This window comes from Pithys albifrons, chromosome 10 (genome assembly GCF_047495875.1).
Source record: "Pithys albifrons albifrons isolate INPA30051 chromosome 10, PitAlb_v1, whole genome shotgun sequence".
NCBI classification, from domain to species: Eukaryota; Metazoa; Chordata; class Aves; order Passeriformes; family Thamnophilidae; genus Pithys; species Pithys albifrons.
Window position 1 is genome coordinate 32,257,857 of NC_092467.1, and position 19,171 is coordinate 32,277,027.

Sequence of the window (19,171 nt, forward strand, 5' to 3'; positions counted from 1 at the left end):
TTGCAGGCTGTGCATCCACAGGGTGTACCCGTGCAGGGGCTGTGTTTGCAGGCTGTGCATCCACAGGGTGTGCCCGTGCAGGGGCTGTGCTTGCAGGCTGTGCATCCACAGGTTGTGTCTGAGCAGGGGCTGTGCTTGCAGGCTGTGCATCCACAGGGTGTACCCGTGCAGGGGCTGTTTGCAGGCTGTGCATCCACAGGTTGTGCCTGTGCGGACTCTGTGTTTGCAGGCTGTGCATCCTCAGGTTGTGCCTGAGCAGGGGCTGTTTGCAGGCTGTGCATCCACAGGGTGTGCCTGTGCGGGCTCTGTGTTTGCAGGCTGTGCATCCACAGGGTGTGCCTGTGCGGGCTCTGTGTTTGCAGGCTGTGCATCCACAGGTTGTACCCATGCAGGGGGCTGTGCTTGCAGGCTGTGCATCCACAGGTTGTGCCTGTGCGGGCTCTGTGTTTGCAGGCTGTGCATCCACAGGTTGTACCTGTGCAGGGGCTGTGCTTGCAGGCTGTGCATCCACAGGTTGTACCCGTGCAGGGGCTGTGCTTGCAGGCTGTGCATCCACAGGTTTTGCCCGTGCAGGGACTGTGTTTGCAGGCTGTGCATCCACAGGTTGTACCCGTGCAGGGGCTGTTTGCAGGCTGTGCATCCACAGGCTGTACCCGTGCAGGGGCTGTTTGCAGGCTGTGCATCCACAGGTTGTGCCTGTGCGGGCTCTGTGTTTGCAGGTTGTGCCACCACCGGCTGCACTCCCCGTCCCGCTGTGTCCGCCCCGGTGCTTGCGGTCTCCGGGGCGCCGCCGGTTCGCTGCGGGCACGGCCGTGACGGGCGTGCGGAACGTGCCCCGGGATCCCGCGGATCCGCTTCCATGGGCGGTGCGGCCCCGGCACCTCCCGCCGCCGTGCCCGCCCCGCGCCGAGCCGGGACGTGCCGAGCAAAGCCGAGCCAAGCCGGGCAGAGCCGAGCCGAGCCGAGCCAAGCGGAGCCGGGCAGAGCCGCGGGGGCCCCGTCGGGCCGCGGGGCTGCGGGGCGGCCGCAGGACTACAAGTCCCAGGGTGCCGCGGCCCGAGGGGGCGGGCGGCGCGGAGCGGAGCGGCCGCGGGGCTCCCCCCGCCCTGCTGATGTGTACGGGCGGTGCGGGGGGAGCGGCGGGCGCGGGGGCCGGGGCGGCTGACGCGTGTCCTGCCCCGCAGGGCTCCGGTGCCCGCAGCCGGCCATGGCCTCCAAGCTGCTGCGCGCTGTGGTGCTGGGACCGCCCGGCTCGGGCAAGGGGACGGTGTGCGAGAGGATCGCCCGCAGCTTCGGGCTCCAGCACCTCTCCAGCGGGCAATTCCTGCGGGAGAGCCTCGGCGGCGCCGACGGTGAGTGCCCGTCGGGGGGCACGGAGAGACTGGGGGGGGTCCCTGCCCCGCGCATCTTCGGCGAGACAGCCATGGGATGGGGATGAGGACAGGGTAGGGATGGGAATAGAGATGAGGGTGGGATGGAGATGGGGATGGAGATGGGATGGGATCCACACCCCCCCCCACCCGGGATGCACCACAGGTTGTTTTCTTTCCGTGGATTTGGCACAGCTCATTCATCGCCTCCTCCGTCCAGTCTGAGCTGACAGAGCTGCGCGATAAAAGCGGGGTCTGATGCCGCGGGTGTGCGGTAGTTTATCCCCGGGCCAGGTGATTACGGCTCTGGAGAGGCCGATAGGAAGAACCCACCTGGCCGGGCACCGATGGTGAACGGCGGCGCCGGTGTGTTAGTTATTAATAACTTCATCCTGCCTCAGGTGGCTGTTCAGGGATGGGGGGCAAACCTAAAGCGGGGGATGGCAGATGGCTGGAATGCTGGTGCACGCTGTGCCCGCACAACACCCACGGTGGGAGGCGTGGATCGGGAACACGCGTCCGTCCGTCCGCAGGGGAAACCCTGCTGGCGATATTGCTGCGTGGCACGGGCTGCTGGGGCAGGGGGCTGGCTTGGAGCTGGAGGAGGTGGGTGGCAGCACCCACCCTGCACGGGTCACCCACCCCCTGGAGACGCGGCTGGCAGCAGCGCTGCCCAGCCCGTGCCTGGCATCCAGGCGCGATCCCCGCGGGAGATGGGAAAATGGGATGCCCTGTGCCCGCATCCCGGGCAGTGCCAGCTGCCCCCGGTCCCAGCGAGGCTCCGGAGCGGCCGTGCTGCCCCAGCTCCTGCTCGGCTTCCTCTGCAGCTGCCATTAGGCAATCCCAGCGTATTTCTTTTTCCAACAGTTCCTTCTCTCCCTTGCTAATGTGTGAAAGCCCGAGCCGGGGGGGGGTGAGCTGACTCACCGGCCAGAGGGACGGGGAAACGGCAAAACAAGCCGCGAGAACGTAGAAGTGATTTCCCTTTTTAGAAGGGTGATGAAAACAGGGAGAAAAATTAGGGAGGGTGAAGTTCTGGAGAGGTGTGTGGTCCAGCAAGGGCGTTGCACACAGCCCTGTGCTGGTCACTCCTGTAAAAATATCCAGATTTCCTTTGGTAAATAAAAAGGACAATAATATTTCCTTTGGAGAGAGGCTGAAACGTTGGAAAATCTGATGAGGGCTCTGGCTGAAGGACAGAAAGCTGAGGTGAAAGGCAGCAGAGGTGCAGCGTGTGGAGAGGGGCAGCGCAGTGAGACTGTGCCCACCTGGGAACTTTCCCAAAGTTCTGAGCGAGGCACTGTCTTGTATTTTATATTTCAGTTCATGCTCTTGCTGTAGAGCTTCTCTGGGGACACTGGGGAAGGAAGAAGGGGCTGGGAACGGAGTTAGCTGAAGGTGTTTCCCAAAACGTCTCAGGTACATTCGGTTTCCCAAAGGAAACGTGGAGAAGTACAGGGAAAATTACTCAGAGGGAAACCAGGCGTAGTTTGGTACAGCTGCTGTGATGTTTGGGTCCCACCTTTGACTCAGCCTCTTCTTACAGCTCTCAGTAAGCTCCAGCTATTTGCTATTTTTTTCTTTGCTATTTGTTTTGGACAAGCTGTTACATGACTGTGCTGCTGTGCCAGCTCCGGGGGAAACCAGGTGGAAGGAGATTTTCTTCCCAAGTTTATCAGCTGCGCCACTGCCTCTGCATTTTTGGGGGAGCTGGGGCTCTGCAAGACCAACAAGAATCATTACAGGCTCATCATCCCCAAGGGAACCATCAATCCAGTGTTTATAGACTGCCAATGGACCAGGGATGTTCCTGCTTACCAGTGCCAGATGTAAAGTGGCTGTGGCTGGAGGGGCACAGAGTCCACATGGAGAGCATTCCAGACCCACTGCCAGTGTCTGTGCTGGCATTCTCAGGGCACAAGGACTTCCCTTTGCAGCCAGGGAAAGCCACTGAACGCGTGGCTGCTCCTGGAGGGCTCCAAGTTGTGCCACAGCAACACTGAAGTGCATCCGCTCCCGCCCGCTTGGCTCTTAATTAGTGTCGCTCAGTGAGTGGCTGCTCTGCTGGGGGAAAAGGCCTTTTAACATCTTGGAAGACTTAGAGGCTGTGCTTTTGGTGCTAGGCAGGGGTGCTGGAGGGTGGTGAGCCATTTCCTTGGCCAGGACTTGCCCCGGAGCCCAGGTGGTCCTCTTGGTGCTGGCAGCATCCCAAGGTCCAGGACTCTGCAGTTCATTTGCAAAACAACTTAATTGGCTTTGGCTGAGGGTCTGTGGGTCTTGTGTCTGCCCCACTGCTCCTTTTCAGGTGCTTTGTTGGAAACAGAAGTGGTTCCTGTCCCTTCCTCGTGATGGATTTCATTTGTTAGACTCCACCAAAATACACACAAAACAGAATTCCCAGGAGGAATTTCCCAGGTCAAGCGTGGCCAAACCCCATGTCCTTCTCCCCACCTTTCCCACAGGTGACAGTCTTTGCTGGCAGGGCCACACTGGCCTGGTTGGTGGTCACAGCTGAGCCCAGGGGATGCAGCCTGTCAGCCTTCTGCTTTTCCTGCATGCAACATCCATGCCAGGAAAAAGGTCTTGGAGTCCCAAAACTGGGGTGACACCTGCTGTGGCTCAACTGTGGTGGGGCACAGACAGATGTGTTGGTGCCCTGTTCACACCCAGGGTTTCTTCTCTCTTTTAGACCAGATCATATTGCTGTAGCCTAAATATTAGGAAAAATAACATGTAAAAGGTTTTGCCATGGGGCAGAAAGTCTGGAGTTATGCCAGGTCTGGAGGCTGCCAAGTGCTGTGTTTGGGAACAGCCCCTCCTCCTGTCCTGCCTGGCCCTGGGAGGCTGCTGTGGATCGTGGCCTTGGGACAGGGACACGTCCCTCGGGGCTGTGGCTGTGCTGCTTTGATAAAGAGGGACACATCAGGGTCGTGTGGGGGAAACCACTGAGAGCTGCAAGTCCTGTGTGTTAAAGGGCAAAGTAAACCACGGTCATTGGATTAATGGGATTAAACCCACGGGTCAAAAGGCTGGGGTTGAGCTCAGCACAAGCAGCACCTCAGGAGTCCTTTTGCCTGGAGTCATTGCAGAGTATAGAATCATAGAATCAACTGGGTTGGAGTAATGCCTGCACCTCCTCTCTGCACCTATAGCAGTGGGGATTTGATGCTTGCACAGGGGCCATGGGGCTGAGTCCCAGCTCCTCATGTGGGGGCACTGGGATCTTCCACCCTGCCCGGGAGGGACTGCCCAGACCCTGCTCCCCTTTGGCTTGCGGTCTGGGAGGGCTGCACTGGGTTGGGGGTGACAGCTGGTGGGCTGGGAAGGGGATGGCAAAGTTAACTTTGGAGTTAAAGGCTGCCTGGAAGAGCCCCCAAGGGCTGTGGCTGTTGGGATAATGCACTCCAGAACATCCTGGGGGTCAGGGTGCCAGGCAGCTCTGTGCTGTGAAATCCATGCCCGTTCCTCCTCGGGCAGGGAAGGGGTGGCAGTGCTGCCTGTGCTTTGGAGCAGGGAGGAGCTGCAGGAGCTTTCTGGAGGCAGCCGGCACTCTCTGCTGGTGTGTGGCCCCCGGGGCAGTGCATTCCGTGTCCCCCGCCGTGGTGTGTCCTTCGTGGTGGTGTGTCCCCCGTGGCAGTGCATTCCGTGTCCCCTGTGGCGCTGTGTCCCCCGTGGCAGAGCATTCCGTGTCCCCCGCCTTGGTGTGTCCCCCGTGGCAGCGCATTCTGTGTCCCCCGTGGTGGTGTGTCCCCCGTGGCAGCACATTCTGTGTCCCCCGTGGTGGTGTGTCCCCCGTGGCAGCGCATTCCGTGTCCCCCGCCGTGGTGTGTCCCCCGTGGCAGCGCATCCGTGTCTCCCGCCGTGGTGTGTCCCCTGTGGCAGCGCATTCCGTGTCCCCCGCCTTGGTGTGTCCCCCGTGGCAGCGCATTCCGTGTCCCCCGCCTTGGTGTGTCCCCCGTGACAGCACATTCCGTGTCCTCTGTGGTGGTCTGTCCCCCGTGGCAGAGCATTCCGTGTCCCCTGCCTTGGTGTGTCCCCCGTGGCAGAGCATTCTGTGTCCCCGCCGTGGTGTGTCCCCCGTGGCAGCGCATTCCGTGTGCCCCGCCGTGGTGTGTCCCCTGTGGCAGCGCATTCCATGTCCCCTGCCTTGGTGCGTCCCCCGTGGCAGCACATTCCGTGTCCCCCGCCTTGGTGTGTCCCCCGTGGCAGCACATTCCGTGTCCCCCGCCTTGGTGTGTCCCCCGTGGCAGCACATTCCGTGTCCCCCGCCGTGGTGTGTTCCCCGTGGCAGCACATTCCGTGTCCCCCGCCGTGGTGTGTCCCGCCGGCACGCACAGCGGGCGCAGAGGAGCAGCATTCCCAGCAGCAGGAATTGTCCCTGTCGGAGTGCTGGAGAGCTGTCCACCCGCGTGGGGGCCGTGGGAAAGCTGCAGCCTCTGGGATGCAGGGCTGTGGGCCTGTATTCCCAGACTGTATTCCCAGCCCCGACTGGGGCTCGGTGTATTTTTGGTTTGCAGCTCCAGGCCTGGCTCGAGCAGCCCCGCGAGGTCACAGCCGGTCCCTCGGATGGCCAGCCCTCCTCGGGGGGACAGCCGGACCTTCGGTGGCAGCTCCAGCCTCCGTGGCCACCGGCTGTGCCCCGGGGGCATCCGTGTCCAGGGAATATCCATGCCCCGGGAACGTTCGTGCCCCGGGAACAGCCCTGCCCTGGGAACAGCCCTGCCCGGGGAACAGCCCTGCCCGGGAAACATCCCTGCCCCGGGATCATTCCTGCCCCGGGAGCAGCCCTGCCCCGTGAATATCCCTGCTCAGGGAAGATCCCTGCCCGGGGAACAGCCCTGCCCTGGGAACATCCCTGCCCGGAGAACAGCCCTGCCCCAGGAGCAGCCCTGCCCCGGGAACAGCCCTGCCCCGGGAACATCCCTGCCCTGGGAACAGCCCTGCCCGGGGAACAGCCCTGCCCCGGGATCATTCCTGCCCCGGAAACATCCCTGCCCCGGGATCATTCCTGCCCTGGGAATGTCCCTGCCCGGAGAACAGCCCTGCCCCGGGAATAGCCCTGCCCAGGGAACAGCCCTGCCCGGGAAACATCCCCTGCCCCGGGATCATTCCTGCCCCGGAAACATCTCTGACCCGGGATTCATTCCTGCCCTGGGAATGTCCCTGCCCGGGGAACAGCCCTGCCCTGGGAATGTCCCTGCCCCGAAAACATCCCTGACCCGGGATCATTCCTGCCCTGGGAACAGCCCTGCCCTGGGATCATTCCTGTCCCGGGAACAGCCTTGCCCCGGGATCATTCCTGTCCCGGGAACATCCCTGCCCGGGGAGCAGCCCTGCCCCGGGAGCAGCCTTTTCCCCGGGATCGGCGCTGCCCTGCGCCGGATCGCACGCCCTGTGAGCCTGTGGCCCTTGCAGGGCGTGTGAATAACCATGAGACACGGAGGCAGATGCAACACCAGCTGTGCCCTCGCTCTCCCTCCCTGTGTCCTGCGCTCTCCCGAGCAGGATTTGCCGCCAGCAGCGCCGGCGACGTCTGGGCAGAGACAGGGAACTGGTCATTGGCAAAAGGAGCTTTCTGCTCTGGTTCCTGGCAGTCACTGCGGCCCTGAGCAAAGAGCAGAGCTGGAATAGCTTGGGTTCAGAGCTGGAATGGCTTGGGGGATCAGAGCTGGAATGGCTTGAGAGAGCAGAGCTGGAATGGCTTGGGGAGCAGAGCTGGAATGTCTTTGGGGATCAGAGCTGGAATGGCTTGGGGGAGCAGAGCTGGAAACCTTTGGGGAGCAGAGCTGGAATGTCTTTGGGGATCAGAGCTGGAATGGCTTGGGGATCAGAGCTGGAATGGCTTGGGGGATCAGAGCTGGAATGGCTTGGGGAGCAGAGCTGGAATGGCTTGGGGGAGCAGAACTGGAATGTCTTTGGGGATCAGAGCTGGAATGGCTCGGGGAGCAGAGCTGGAATGGTTTGGGGAGCAGAGCTGGAATGGCTTGGGGAGCAGAGCTGGAATGGCTTGGGGATCAGAGCTGGAATGGCTTGGGGGATCAGAGCTGGAATGGCTTGGGAGAGCAGAGCTGGAATGGCTTGGGGAGCAGAGCTGGAATGTCTTTGGGGATCAGAGCTGGAATGGCTTGGGGAGCAGAGCTGGAAACCTTTGGGGAGCAGAGCTGGAATGGCTTGGGGGAGCAGAGCTGGAAACCTTTGGGGAGCAGAGCTGGAATGTCTTTGGGGAGCAGAGCTGGAATGGCTTGGGGAGCAGAGCTGGAATGGCTTTGGGGAGCAGAACTGGAGGAAAGAGTCTGGATTCCTTCTGGTGTCACACACAGAATATTTGCATTTTCCCAGCAGTTCCTTTGGGTTCTGGATTCCATCCAGAAGCCCCACCTGCCCTGTTTGCAGCCAGGCAGCCACTGCAGATCATTGTGGGAGCTCCCAAGGTTTCCTGTGCACATCCAACCCCACGCTCCCAGGGGGATCTGGTCAGGCTGGTTTCTCCCTTAGATCAGATGAATTCTCTCCAAGAACTGTATCTTGCAACCCTCCCTCCTCCTGCAGCTCAGGAATTCATCCCACAGCCAGGTGCTCGTGCTGCCCGCTTTGACATCTTGCTGCAGGCTGGAAAACCAGAGTGTGCCTCAAATGCAGGATCCTGGGGCTTATTTTTAGAGAGGACTCATGCTTGGAGAGGCCTAAAATGTGCTGTCCTCACCAGAAATCCTGCAAAAAATAGCTTGCAAAATTGCTCATTTCTGGTGACAAATGCTCTGTCAGCTGCTGTGGGAAGAGAGCACGAGAGGTGTCCATTGGGTCCTGGTCCAAGAGGAAAGATGCTGGAACTCTCCTGGTGGCAGAGGAAGGACCTGCTACACATGGGGGCAAAGAATATTCACATTTTCCAAACAGTTTCCCTTTGTCTCTGAGTGGCTTAAAGTAAATCACAGGCAAACTGTAATTATGGAATGGTTTGGATTGAGAAATAAAATAACAGAAACCCACATAAAATGGGATGCAGAGAAGAGGAGGCTCAGAGGTGACCTCATCATTGTCTATATCTCCCTGAAGGGAAGTTCTGGCCAGGTGGGGGTTGGTCTCTTCTCCCAGGCACTCAGCAATAGGACAAGGGGGCATGATGGGCTCAAGCTCTGCCAGGGGAAATTGGAGATCAGGAAGAAATTCTTTGCAGAGAGAGTGCTCAGGGATTGGAATGGGCTGCCCAGAGAGGGGGTGCATTCCCCATCCCTGGAGGTTTTTAACCTGGTCGTGGCACTGAGTGCCATGATCTGGTAAAGGGACTGGAGTTGGACCAAGGGTTGGACTTGATGATCTTGGAGGGCTTTTCCAACCCAATCCATTCTGTGATTCTATGGATGTGGCACTGAATGAGAATCCACCATATCTTGATCCAACCCTGTTGTGATCACCAGCCCAGGGCACTGAATGAGAATCCACCATGTCTTGATCCAACCCTACTGTGATCACCAGCCCAGGGCACTGAGTGAGAATCCACCATGTCTTGATCCAACCCTGCTGTGATCACCAGCCCAGGGCACTGAGTGAGAATCCACCACGTCTTGATCCAACCCCACTGTGATCACCAGCCCAGGGCACTCTGTGCCCTGGGCTGGTGATCACAGTGGGGTTGGATCAAGGGTTGGACTTGATGATCTCAGAGGGCTTTTCCAACCCAATCACAGTGGGGTTGGACCAAGGGTTGGACTTGATGATCTCAGAGGGCTTTTCCAACCCAATCACAGTGGGGTTGGACCAAGGGTTGGACTTGATGATCTCAGAGGGCTTTTCTAACCCAATCCATTCTATGATTCTGTGATTTATTTAACAGTAGGAGTTGAAGCCCCTGAAAAGCCCCTAAAAGGCTCGATTGAAAACTGTGTCTTTGGAGATCAGACATCGGGACAGAGAGGGAGTGATGCTTTTTAAGCAGAAATGTCGTGGGGGTTTTTTTATTGCTCTTGGTTTTTTTTCCTCTTCTCTTGAGCAGAAGTTGGTGTGTTGGCAAAGCAGTACCTGGAGCGAGGCCTCCTGGTGCCCGACCACGTCATCACCCGCGTGATGCTGACGGAGCTGGAGAAGCGGCGGGAGCAGCACTGGCTGCTGGATGGTGAGTCCCCTCTGGGTGGGAACATCCCAAGCCTCATCCTGGGACAGTTGAGGGACACCAGATCCTGGGAATTAGCCCGTTCTCTGCCAGGAATGTGCTCCCCTTTTGTCCCCTGCCAGGAGAGACACACAGAGACCACCAGTGAGGAACCAGAGAGAGTTTTATTACCGTGGGTAAAGGTATTTGAAGGTTTTGGTGGGATTCAAGTTACAACCAATAAGAAAACAGGGATTACCACCAATGGGAGAGGGTGAAACAGGAAGGAATAAGGAAAACTTATACAAACTTTTCAAGGCCAGCTCAGGCTGTCCTGGGTGGTGAGATAAGGGTCTCTAAGAGGATTTTGGGAAGGAGACACTGACTCAGGGAAAAAAGAGCAAAGATCCCATTTTGTAAGATATATTTACACAACTGTAAAACCTTCTGGGTTTAGGGCATTTGGGGTTGCTGCTTCATCATCTTCATGAGCCCATTTCTTACAATATTCTTCCATTTTTGATACTGCATGTCCTCTGCCACAACTTCCCAACATCATCTTGCTGCTCATGCTTTGGCAGCTCCAGGAGGAGGAAAAGGCAGCAGGTGCCCTTGCTGGTGGTGGGAGGGGAGGCAGGAGCTGAGTTGCTGGCAGGGACACCTCCCTCTGGGTGTTTCTGCCCTGGGCAGTGCCCAGCCGAGCCCTTGGCATGTGGACAGGAAGAGAAGGGCAAGGAAAGGAGCTGGGGTGGTTCATGAGGCACAGCCAGAGAGCAGAACATGGCTGGAGGAAGCCAAGAGAAACCTCTGACTGCCCCCACATGTGGGTGAGGAGGCTCCTCAAAGCCAAAGCTGCCCAAGGTGGAGGGGGAGGAGATGCTGTGGGCAAACAGGCATGGCCAGGTGGCCCTGTCCATGGCAGGGATTGGAACTGGGATCCAGCAATCACAGATCCCAGACTGGTTTGGGTTGGAAGGGACCTTAAAGCTCAGTCAGTGCCACCCCTGCCATGGGCAGGGACACCTTCCATTAGACCAAGACCAGGTTGCTCCAAGCCCCATCCAACCTGGCCCTGGACACTCCCAGGGATGGGCCAGCCACAGCTCCTCTGCCCAACCTGTGCCAGGGCCTGCCCATCCTCCCAGCCAGGAATTCCTTCCCCATATCCCACCTAACCCTTCCCTCTGGCAGTGGGAAGCCATTCCCTGTGTCCTGTCCCTCCATGCCCTTGTGAAAGGTCTCTCTTCGTTTTTCTTGTCAGCTCCTTCGTGTCTTTAATGTCTGTTCCAACCCAAACCATCCTGGCACTCTGGGATTCTCTGCTCCCAGCTCTTTGCTGGCCTTTCCAAACCAAAGGTACCACCCACCAGAGGACCATTTCCTCACAGTATCCTTGATGCTCTCCATGTAAATCAGCAGCATGTCCCTCATCTGTGCACTTTGTTTCCTTCAGGTTTTTCCCTGCAATCCCAGCATTTATCCCTGTTCTTCTGTTGCCTGCACCTTCCTGCTTGTCCCCAGCCCCCGTGCAGGGACACCAGACACGTCTTTGCAGGCAAACCTGAGCCCACAGCGACCCATGTGTCATATTTCAGGGGCTGGTGCTGTTGGAGCTATTTTTTATTGCAGCCATATGGTGGGTGTCTGCCTTTCACACCACTTGTGCTACAGCACAGGGAGGAGCTGGGCTGGCTTTGCAGCTCTGGAGCTGCCTGAGGGATGGGCCTGACTCCATCCTTGCTGCTCTCCTGCCTCCAATTCCAGCTCCTTTCCCTTGTGGTGCCTGCACAGGTTTCCCTCGGACACTGGGCCAAGCCCAGGCCCTGGACAGGATCTGTGAGCTGGACCTGGTGATCAGCTTGAACATCCCCTTTGAGACGCTGAAGGATCGGCTGAGCGCCCGCTGGGTCCACCCTGGCAGTGGAAGGGTCTACAACATGGACTTCAACCCCCCCCAAGTCCAGGTGAGAGCCTGTGGCACCTCCCTGGAGCCACCTGGGAACCATCATAGAATCATAGAAACACAGAATCATAGAATTAGGTGGGCTGGAAGAGACCTCTGAGATCATCAAGTCCAACCCTTGATCCAACCCCACTGGGATCACCAGCCCAGGGCACTCAGTGCCCTGGGCTGGTGATCCCAGTGGGGCTGGATCAAGACATGGTGGATTCTCACTCAGTGCCCTGGGCTGATGATCCCAGTGGGGTTGAATCAAGACATGGTGGATTCTCACTCAGTGCCACATCCAGTCTCACCTTAAACACCTCCAGGGATGGGGAATCCACCCCCTGTCTGGGCAGCCCATTCCAATCCCTGAGCACTCTCTCTGCAAAGAATTTCTTTCTCATCTCCAACTTCAATTTCCCCTGGCAGAGCTTGAGCCCATCGTGCCCCCTTGTCCTATTGCTGAGTGCCTGGGAGAAGAGACCAACCCCCACCTGGCCAGAACTTCCCTTCAGGGAGTTCCAGACAGTGCTGAGGTCACCTCTGAGCCTCCTCTTCTCCAGGCTGAACACCCCCAGCTCCCTCAGCCTCTCCCCACAGGGCTTGTGCTCCAGTCCCTTCTCCAGCCTTGTTGCTCTTCTCTGGCTCCGCTCCAGCCCCTCAATGTCCTTCCTGAGCTGAGGGGCCCAGAACTGAACTCAACACTCGAGGTGTGGCCTCACCAGTGCAAGAGGAAAAGATCAGAGAAGCTTTTCTTTGCCTGAATAGGAATCCTAAAAGTGCACTGGGGAGGCAATCTCAGGAGTAGGTGCCGAGCACTGGCTTTGCCTGGAGATGTTGTGCTCAGTGGGGTTTTCTCCTAAAGGCTGCCCAGGATGCTGGATGGGTGCAGAGCAGGGTGAGGAGTTGCAGGTGGGTGATGGAGCCACCCCTGATGGTGTTTGTGCTGCTCAGGATGCTGGATGAGTGCAGAGCAGGGTGAGGGAGCTGCAGGTGGGTGATGGGGCTGTCCCTGATGGTGTTTGCCCTGCCCAGGATGCTGGATGGGTGCAGAGCAGGATGGGGGAGCTACAGGTGGGTGATGGAGCCACCCCTGATGGTGTTTGTGCTGCTCAGGATGCTGGATGGGTGCAGAGCAGGGTGAGGAGCTACAGGTGGGTGATGGGGCTGTCCCTGATGGTATTTGTGCTGCCCAGGATGCTGAATGGGTGCAGAGCAGGGTGAGGAGCTACAGGTGGGTGATGGAGCCACCCCTGATGGTGTTTGCCCTGCCCAGGATGCTGGATGGGTGCAGAGCAGGGTGAGGGAGCTGCAGGTGGGTGATGGAGCCACCCCTGATGGTGTTGCCTCCTCAGGGCATCGATGACCTGACGGGAGAGCCGCTGGTGCAGCGCGAGGACGACCGGCCCGAGGCCGTGGCTGCCCGGCTCAGGAAGTACAAAGATGCTGCCAAGCCTGTGATAGAACTGTACAAGTGAGTTGGACCACGGGGGTAAATCACAACGTGCCTGTGAGAACAGGCCTGGGTGCTGTTTCACCAGCCCAGCCCTGTGCCCACATCCTGCCAGCCCAAGGAGCCCCCGACGTGGCCCCAGCAGAGTTTTGGGTGCAGATCTCTGTGCTCAGCAGCACAAAGCCCAGCCCTGCGTTGCAGCCAAGCCCTGGCCCTGGAGGGGCCTCCCTTGGGGGTCTTCCTGATCCAAAGGCATTCCCAGCTCCTGTTTGCCTTGCTGGGCTCCCCAAAGGGCTCTGCAGGGCTGGGCTGTGGCAGAAGGGGCAGATCCAGGGTGGCAATGCCATGCAAAATCACTGCAGGGTCCTGGGGGGTTTGGGTGGGGCATGGGGTGGTGGCCAAGAGGGCAGGACAAGGGTGAGACCCCCATACTGGGAGAACAGGAATGTTTCAGGGCTTGTCCCCTGGTGGTTTGGGGCAGTGGTTCCTTGGCCAACTTGGGAATGGATGGATTGATATAGGCTTGTCCCCTGGTGGTTTGGGGCAGTGGTTCCTTGGCCAACTTGGGAATGGATGGATTGATATAGGCTTGTCCCCTGGTGGTTTGGGGCAGTGGTTCCTTGGCCAACTTGGGAATGGATGGATTGATATAGGCTTGTCCTCTGGTGGTTTGGGGCAGTGGTTCCTTGGCCAACTTGGGAATGGATGGATTGATATAGGCTTGTCCCCTGGTGGTTTGGGGCAGTGGTTCCTTGGCCAACTTGGGAATGGATGGATTGATATAGGCTTGTCCCCTGGTGGTTTAGGGCAGTGGTTTCCTGGCCAACTTGGGAATAGATGGGTTGATACAGAATGAAAATCCACCGCTGAAAGGGAGCCAGAGCCTGGGAGCATTAAGGGCCTAAGTCCTCCATGGGGGGCAGAACTGGGGAGAATCACAGAATCCTGGAGTGGTTTGGGTTGGAGGGGACCTTAAAGACCATCTCATCCCATCCCCTGCCATGGGCAGGGACACCTTCCACACCCCTGCCCATGGATAACCTCAGGAGGGGCTGGTGCTGACCTCTCCCCTCTCTTCCAGGAGCAGGGGGATCCTTCACTCCTTCTCTGGCACTGAGACCAACAAGATCTGGCCCTACGTGTACACCCTCCTGTCCAGCAGGATCCCACCCATCCTCTCAGCTGAGGACAACTAAGCACCTGTGCCAAGGGGCAGGAGTTCATCCACATGGGTTTGGTTCCTCTGGGCAGGACCAGGGCTGTGCCCAATGAGGTGATCCCGTACTGGGTGCCATCGGTGGGCACCAGTGTGGGCAGTGTCAGGGTGAAAAGATCTTTGTTTATAAGGTCAGGTTTGCTAGATAAGGGGTTTTTTTCCTCTTTGGAGGCTATAAATTATTCCTGCCTGTGGTCCCTCACGGATCAGTGATGCAGACCCAGGTGATGACCATTCCAGGTTTACACAGCTTGCCATGGTGTCCTTGCCACCCTCTTCCAAGCCTCAATCCCTGTCTGAGCCTACAATGTGCTATCCTGTTGCTCCACAGGACCATTTACTGCTGAGTACTCTCTAGGTTGAGTTTTCCTTCCTATAAATTATTTTATATTAAATTTATTTCTCAGAGAAATAAAGCTCTAGAAAGCAACACTTACTTAGCCCAGTGGGAATTGGGGAGCAACGTGGAAAATGAGTATGAGGAGCTCAGAGATGTGAAGATCACATTTCCAGCATTAATACACATAAAAGAGGGAAAACAGGGGAGGAAAAACACACACTTGTATTTCTTCCATAGAGAGAGATGAACTCCCTGTTCCAAAAGCTGCTGCACAGTCTGGATTTTATGGAATGCTGTGACTCTGAGCAGGATCTGGGCTGGGGAGGAGTTGCACTCCTTTGTGCTTACCTTGTTTATAGCTTTCAATACTGCAAGATAATCATCTTATATCAGTTTCTCCCAAAGATTTACCTTAATATGTGCTTCAGTTTTGGTGAGAAATCAACTCATTCCACCTTCTGTGCTGCCTTTGTCCCTGAGGGCCCCTGGCCATGGGGGTTCCCTGAGCTGTTCCTGCTGTGGCTGCAGCATCCCTGACAAAGTGACTCCTCTCCATGAAATCCCAGAGGTCCTTCCTTCCTTCCTTGGGACACATCCAGGGGCTGCTGAGCTCCATGCCCAGGTGTTTCCCCATGATCCCAGCGTGTTGGGGCTGGGCAGAGCCACTTTTCTCAACTGGAATTCCCTCTCTGGTGAGGGGATGCAGTACCTGAACAGTGGGGACACTCCCCTTGTCTCCTCGAGTTGCCTTATTTTATAGACTATATATTTAAAAAAAAACAGAAAGCAAGATGTGTATTTTTAAATGTTCAAACAAACAAACAAACAGAGTGCTGAGTTTTAGCCTTGCCTTTTGGGATCTCTGCAGGATGTGCAGGGCATGCCCTGTGCCAGGGGTGCCCACAAATGACCAACCTGTCATTCTCTGACACCTCTTTGATTATTTCAGAGCAGCCTGGGCACGTTTCTGCTGCTGGACTGGCACAGGGTTTTGTGTGGGCCAGGAGAGGGGCAGTGGCTGTTGGAGGGATGCACAGGCTCTGTGTGTGAAACTCCAGCACATTCCAGGGTTTATTTATCCCAGCTGAGCCACCTCCATCCTGCCTGGAGAGCTCCTGATGTTTCCCCTCTGTCCAGACAGCTTTGTCCTGGTGCCCTCCCAATAATGGAACTGCCAAACACCATCACTGCCCTCGTGCCACCTGCTCCTCACCTGCCAGGGGGTGAGGGCAGTGCCAGGGGAGTGCCCCCACCCTGCTCTGGCTGGGAATTTTCCAGGTGGGAGCAAAAGGATTGTCAGGTTTCCCTGCAGACCCCAGGGACCTTTTTTTTCCCCCTGGAGCTCCCGTGCTGGGAGGCCACAAATCTTCCACCCTGCAATGAAATCCTGTTTAAGAAAGATTTTAGATTTTCCCACGACCCTCAGCCAAAGGTCTGGGCTGGTTTTAAAACCCAAATCTTCAAACAGCCAAAACGTGTGTGCTGTTTTCTTTCTAACAGCGTTGGGCACGAGGGGAGGAGATGATGTGGGAGGGTTTTTTGGGCTGTAAAAGCATCCTGGCCATGGTGGGCAGCTCTGCCAGGGCTGTGCCAGGCAGAGGGGCTGCTCCTTGCTTTGCCTTGCCCAGCTCTCGTGTCTCATCCTTCCCTCCTCCAAAACTGCTCCTGAGGAGACACTTCTCCCTTGCAGTGCCCAGCGGCAGGACAGGCTTTGAGCTGCCTTTGGCCCAGGAGAGCCCCCTGGGTGCTTCTTTTCCAGGCTTTGTGCCCCGTGGTAGGTGTAGAAATCCCCTGGTCATGCATGTCCAGCCCTCGGGATGGATTTTTCTACCAGACTTGTCGTATGGTGCATTTTCATAGACCAAATTCCAGCAGGGATGGGGTCCCATCCCTCCCATCTTCCCCCCAACCTCTCCTTTGGTACTTTACTGTGAATCTCAGACCTTTTGTAAAGCCACAGCAATTTTGTACCGACCTGAGATACTGTGTGCTGGGAGGAGGGGCTGCCCCTGGCATGGCATTCCCAGTTGGCTTCCTGGAGTTTCTTCCTGGGGAATTGCTGCAGCTGTGCTACTGCTCAAAAAAATGTCAATAAAGATTTTCTCCTGCTGCTCCCTGGGCTGGCAGTGTCTGTGTGGGAGTTACACCTTGCCAAGGCTGCCAAGGTGCCAGGTCAGGCTGGACCTGGAGCTTCTTTGTAGGAGCTGCTGAATAGGAGGAGGTGATGGGGAGAAGAGAAGGCAGAACATCCCCACCTGAACGTGGAAAATCCCTCAGGTATCCCTCAGGATTTGGGCTTGGGAACAATGCTGCTGTTTGGGTCCTGTCATAGAGGCAGGACACATTATTTGATAGAATTTGGTGCACATTATTTGATATAATTTGATATACATTATTCCATATAATTGATACACATTATTTGATAGAATTTGAGATACATTATTCAATAGAATTTGGTACACATTATTTGATAGAATTTGGTGCACATTATTTGATATAATTTGATATACATTATTCGATATAATTTGATACACATTATTTGATAGAATTTGGTACACATTATTTGATAGAATTTGGTGCACATTATTTGATAGAATTTGGTGCACATTATTTGATATAATTTGGTACACATTATTTGATATAATTTGATATACATTATTCGATATAATTTGATACACATTATTTGATAGAATTTGGTACACATTATTTGATATAATTTGGTACACATTATTTAATAGAATTTGATATACATTATTCGATATAATTGATACACATTATTTGATATAATTTGATATACATTATTTGATATAATTTGATATACATTATTCGATATAATTTGATATACATTATTCAATAGAATTTGGTACACATTCTTTGATATAATTTGGCACACATTATTTGATAGAATTTGATATACATTATTCGATATAATTGATACACATTATTTGATATAATCCAAAGTGTTGGTTGAAAATCCAACTCTGACAGGGCAGATTCCACTTCCTCCTGCCCTCCCATCCTTATCCCAGAATCGTGGAATCCCCGAATGGCTTGGCCTGGGAGGGACCTCAAAGCCCATCTCCTTCCACCTCCTGCTGTTGGCAGGGACACTTCGTTGCACACAAAGGTTTTATTTCTCACCTAATTCCCCGGATAAAAGTCCTGGAGAGCAGCAGGGGAGGCTGTGGCTGTTGCCTGTGTCCCGTGTGATCCATCACGTGTGGCTGGTGCCGGGAATTAGACACCCAAAGCTGCGGTGCCACCAGTTTGCAGATCCCAGCGCTTCGGGCTCTTTTGTTTCATTCCCAAAAAGCAGCTCAGGGCTCTCAGTGCCTTGTTTGGAGCAAACAGAGACTCAGGAATGGTTAGGAGAGTGAAAAACAAGGTGATAAGCAGCAAAGCCGCTGCCTGGGGGATGAGAGGGCAGAGGCACAGCCGAGGAGCAGCCTTGGTGTCCCTGGGGGGAGGAGGCAGAGCTGCCAGGAGGGATGTGGGTGATGCCAGGGTTAAGGATCGTGGCAATCCGGAGGCAGAGGAGGGATGTGTTGCCTCAGTGCAGGCAGATAAATACAAGGAGAGAAAAGCTACATAAGCTGGAAAATGAACTCAGCCTCAACCCAGAAGTTTGGAGGTCAAAAAAGCAGAGGAATACGTGCAGAGTGCCAAAATCCAAAGCCTTGCTGTCAGAGGAGCTGGGAGGGCACAAGGACCGTGTCCCCAGCCCTGCCTGGCCTGCACAGTCATCACCACCAATTGCTGCAGGGCAGCTTGAAGTTGGATATTAGGGAAAATTTATTCATGGAAAGGGTTATCCTGCCCAGGGCAGTGATGGAGTCGCCAGCCCTGGAGGGATTTAAAAGCCACGTGGATGTGCCACTTGGGAGGGTCAGTGGTGGCCTTGGCAGTGCTGGGGGAACGGTTGGACTGGTGTGATCTTAAAGAGCCTTTCCAACCTAAATAATTCCATGATTCTATTCCCAGTCCTATGTTTGCAGCATCGTTTGGTGCCCTCCTGCCTGGCACCCAGGGAAGTGCCTCGGGTGTGCCTGGATCAGCACCCTGCCCTTTGCCCAGCTCTGCAAAGCTCTGACACGCCACATCCCTGCCGAATCCATCCAGCGTTTGACCTTCTCCAAAACCCGAAAATAAAAAAAAAAAAAAAAAAAAAAGCTCCCCGAGGTTTGCAGACTCCAGATCCGACTCCAGGCCACATTTTCGACGATGTGATATGTCTGCCTCCATCCTCATCCTTTCCTGAGTCCCTGTAATCCCCAAAATAACCCGGCAGGGCCCCGTAGCGTCGCGCAGTTCCCAGGCAGCGGCAGGAGCAGCGACCCGGGCTCGCCGCTGGGTGACGAGCGGCGTGCGGGGCACGGCGGGGCTGCCCAGCGGCGTGCGGGGCACCGTCACACTGCCCAGCGGCGTGCGGGGCACGGTCAGACTGCCCAGCGGCGTGCGGGGCACGGCGGGGCTGCCCAGCGGCGTGCGGGGCACCGTCAGACTGCCCAGCGGCGTGCGGGGCACCGTCAGACTGCCCAGCGGCGTGCGGGGCACCGTCAGACTGCCCAGCGGCGTGCGGGGCACGGCCGGACTGCCCAGTGGCGTGCGGGGCACGGTCAGACTGCCCAGCGGCGTGCGGGGCACGGCTGGACTGCCCAGCGGCGTGCGGGGCACCGTCACACTGCCCAGCGGCGTGCGGGGCACGGCCGGGGCTCCGGAACGGGAGGATGCTCCGAGCGGAGGAGCGAGGTAAGGAAA

General features: G+C 56.5%; 1 protein-coding gene across 1 annotated transcript; it reads left to right on the forward strand.

Moving 5' to 3' along the window:
• The first annotated feature begins 1,179 nt into the window (after positions 1–1,179).
• AK4 (adenylate kinase 4) lies at positions 1,180–16,525 on the forward strand. The gene is made up of 5 exons (XM_071564655.1): positions 1,180–1,352; positions 9,364–9,483; positions 11,251–11,423; positions 12,760–12,878; positions 13,939–16,525. The coding sequence occupies exons 1-5, from the start codon at positions 1,208–1,210 to the stop codon at positions 14,051–14,053; spliced, it is 672 nt and encodes a 223-aa protein (XP_071420756.1). The 5' UTR covers positions 1,180–1,207; the 3' UTR covers positions 14,054–16,525.
• The last annotated feature ends 2,646 nt before the right edge of the window (positions 16,526–19,171 follow it).

Excerpts from the sequence above, each read along its gene's own strand:
- AK4 (XM_071564655.1), top strand. The coding sequence starts at position 1,208 with ATGGCCTCCAAGCTGCTGCGCGCTGTGGTGCTGGGACCGCCCGGCTCG. Across the intron at positions 1,353-9,363 it reads GAGCCTCGGCGGCGCCGACG|AAGTTGGTGTGTTGGCAAAG; the intron begins GTGAGTGCCCGT and ends TCTCTTGAGCAG. Across the intron at positions 12,879-13,938 it reads CCTGTGATAGAACTGTACAA|GAGCAGGGGGATCCTTCACT; the intron begins GTGAGTTGGACC and ends CCTCTCTTCCAG.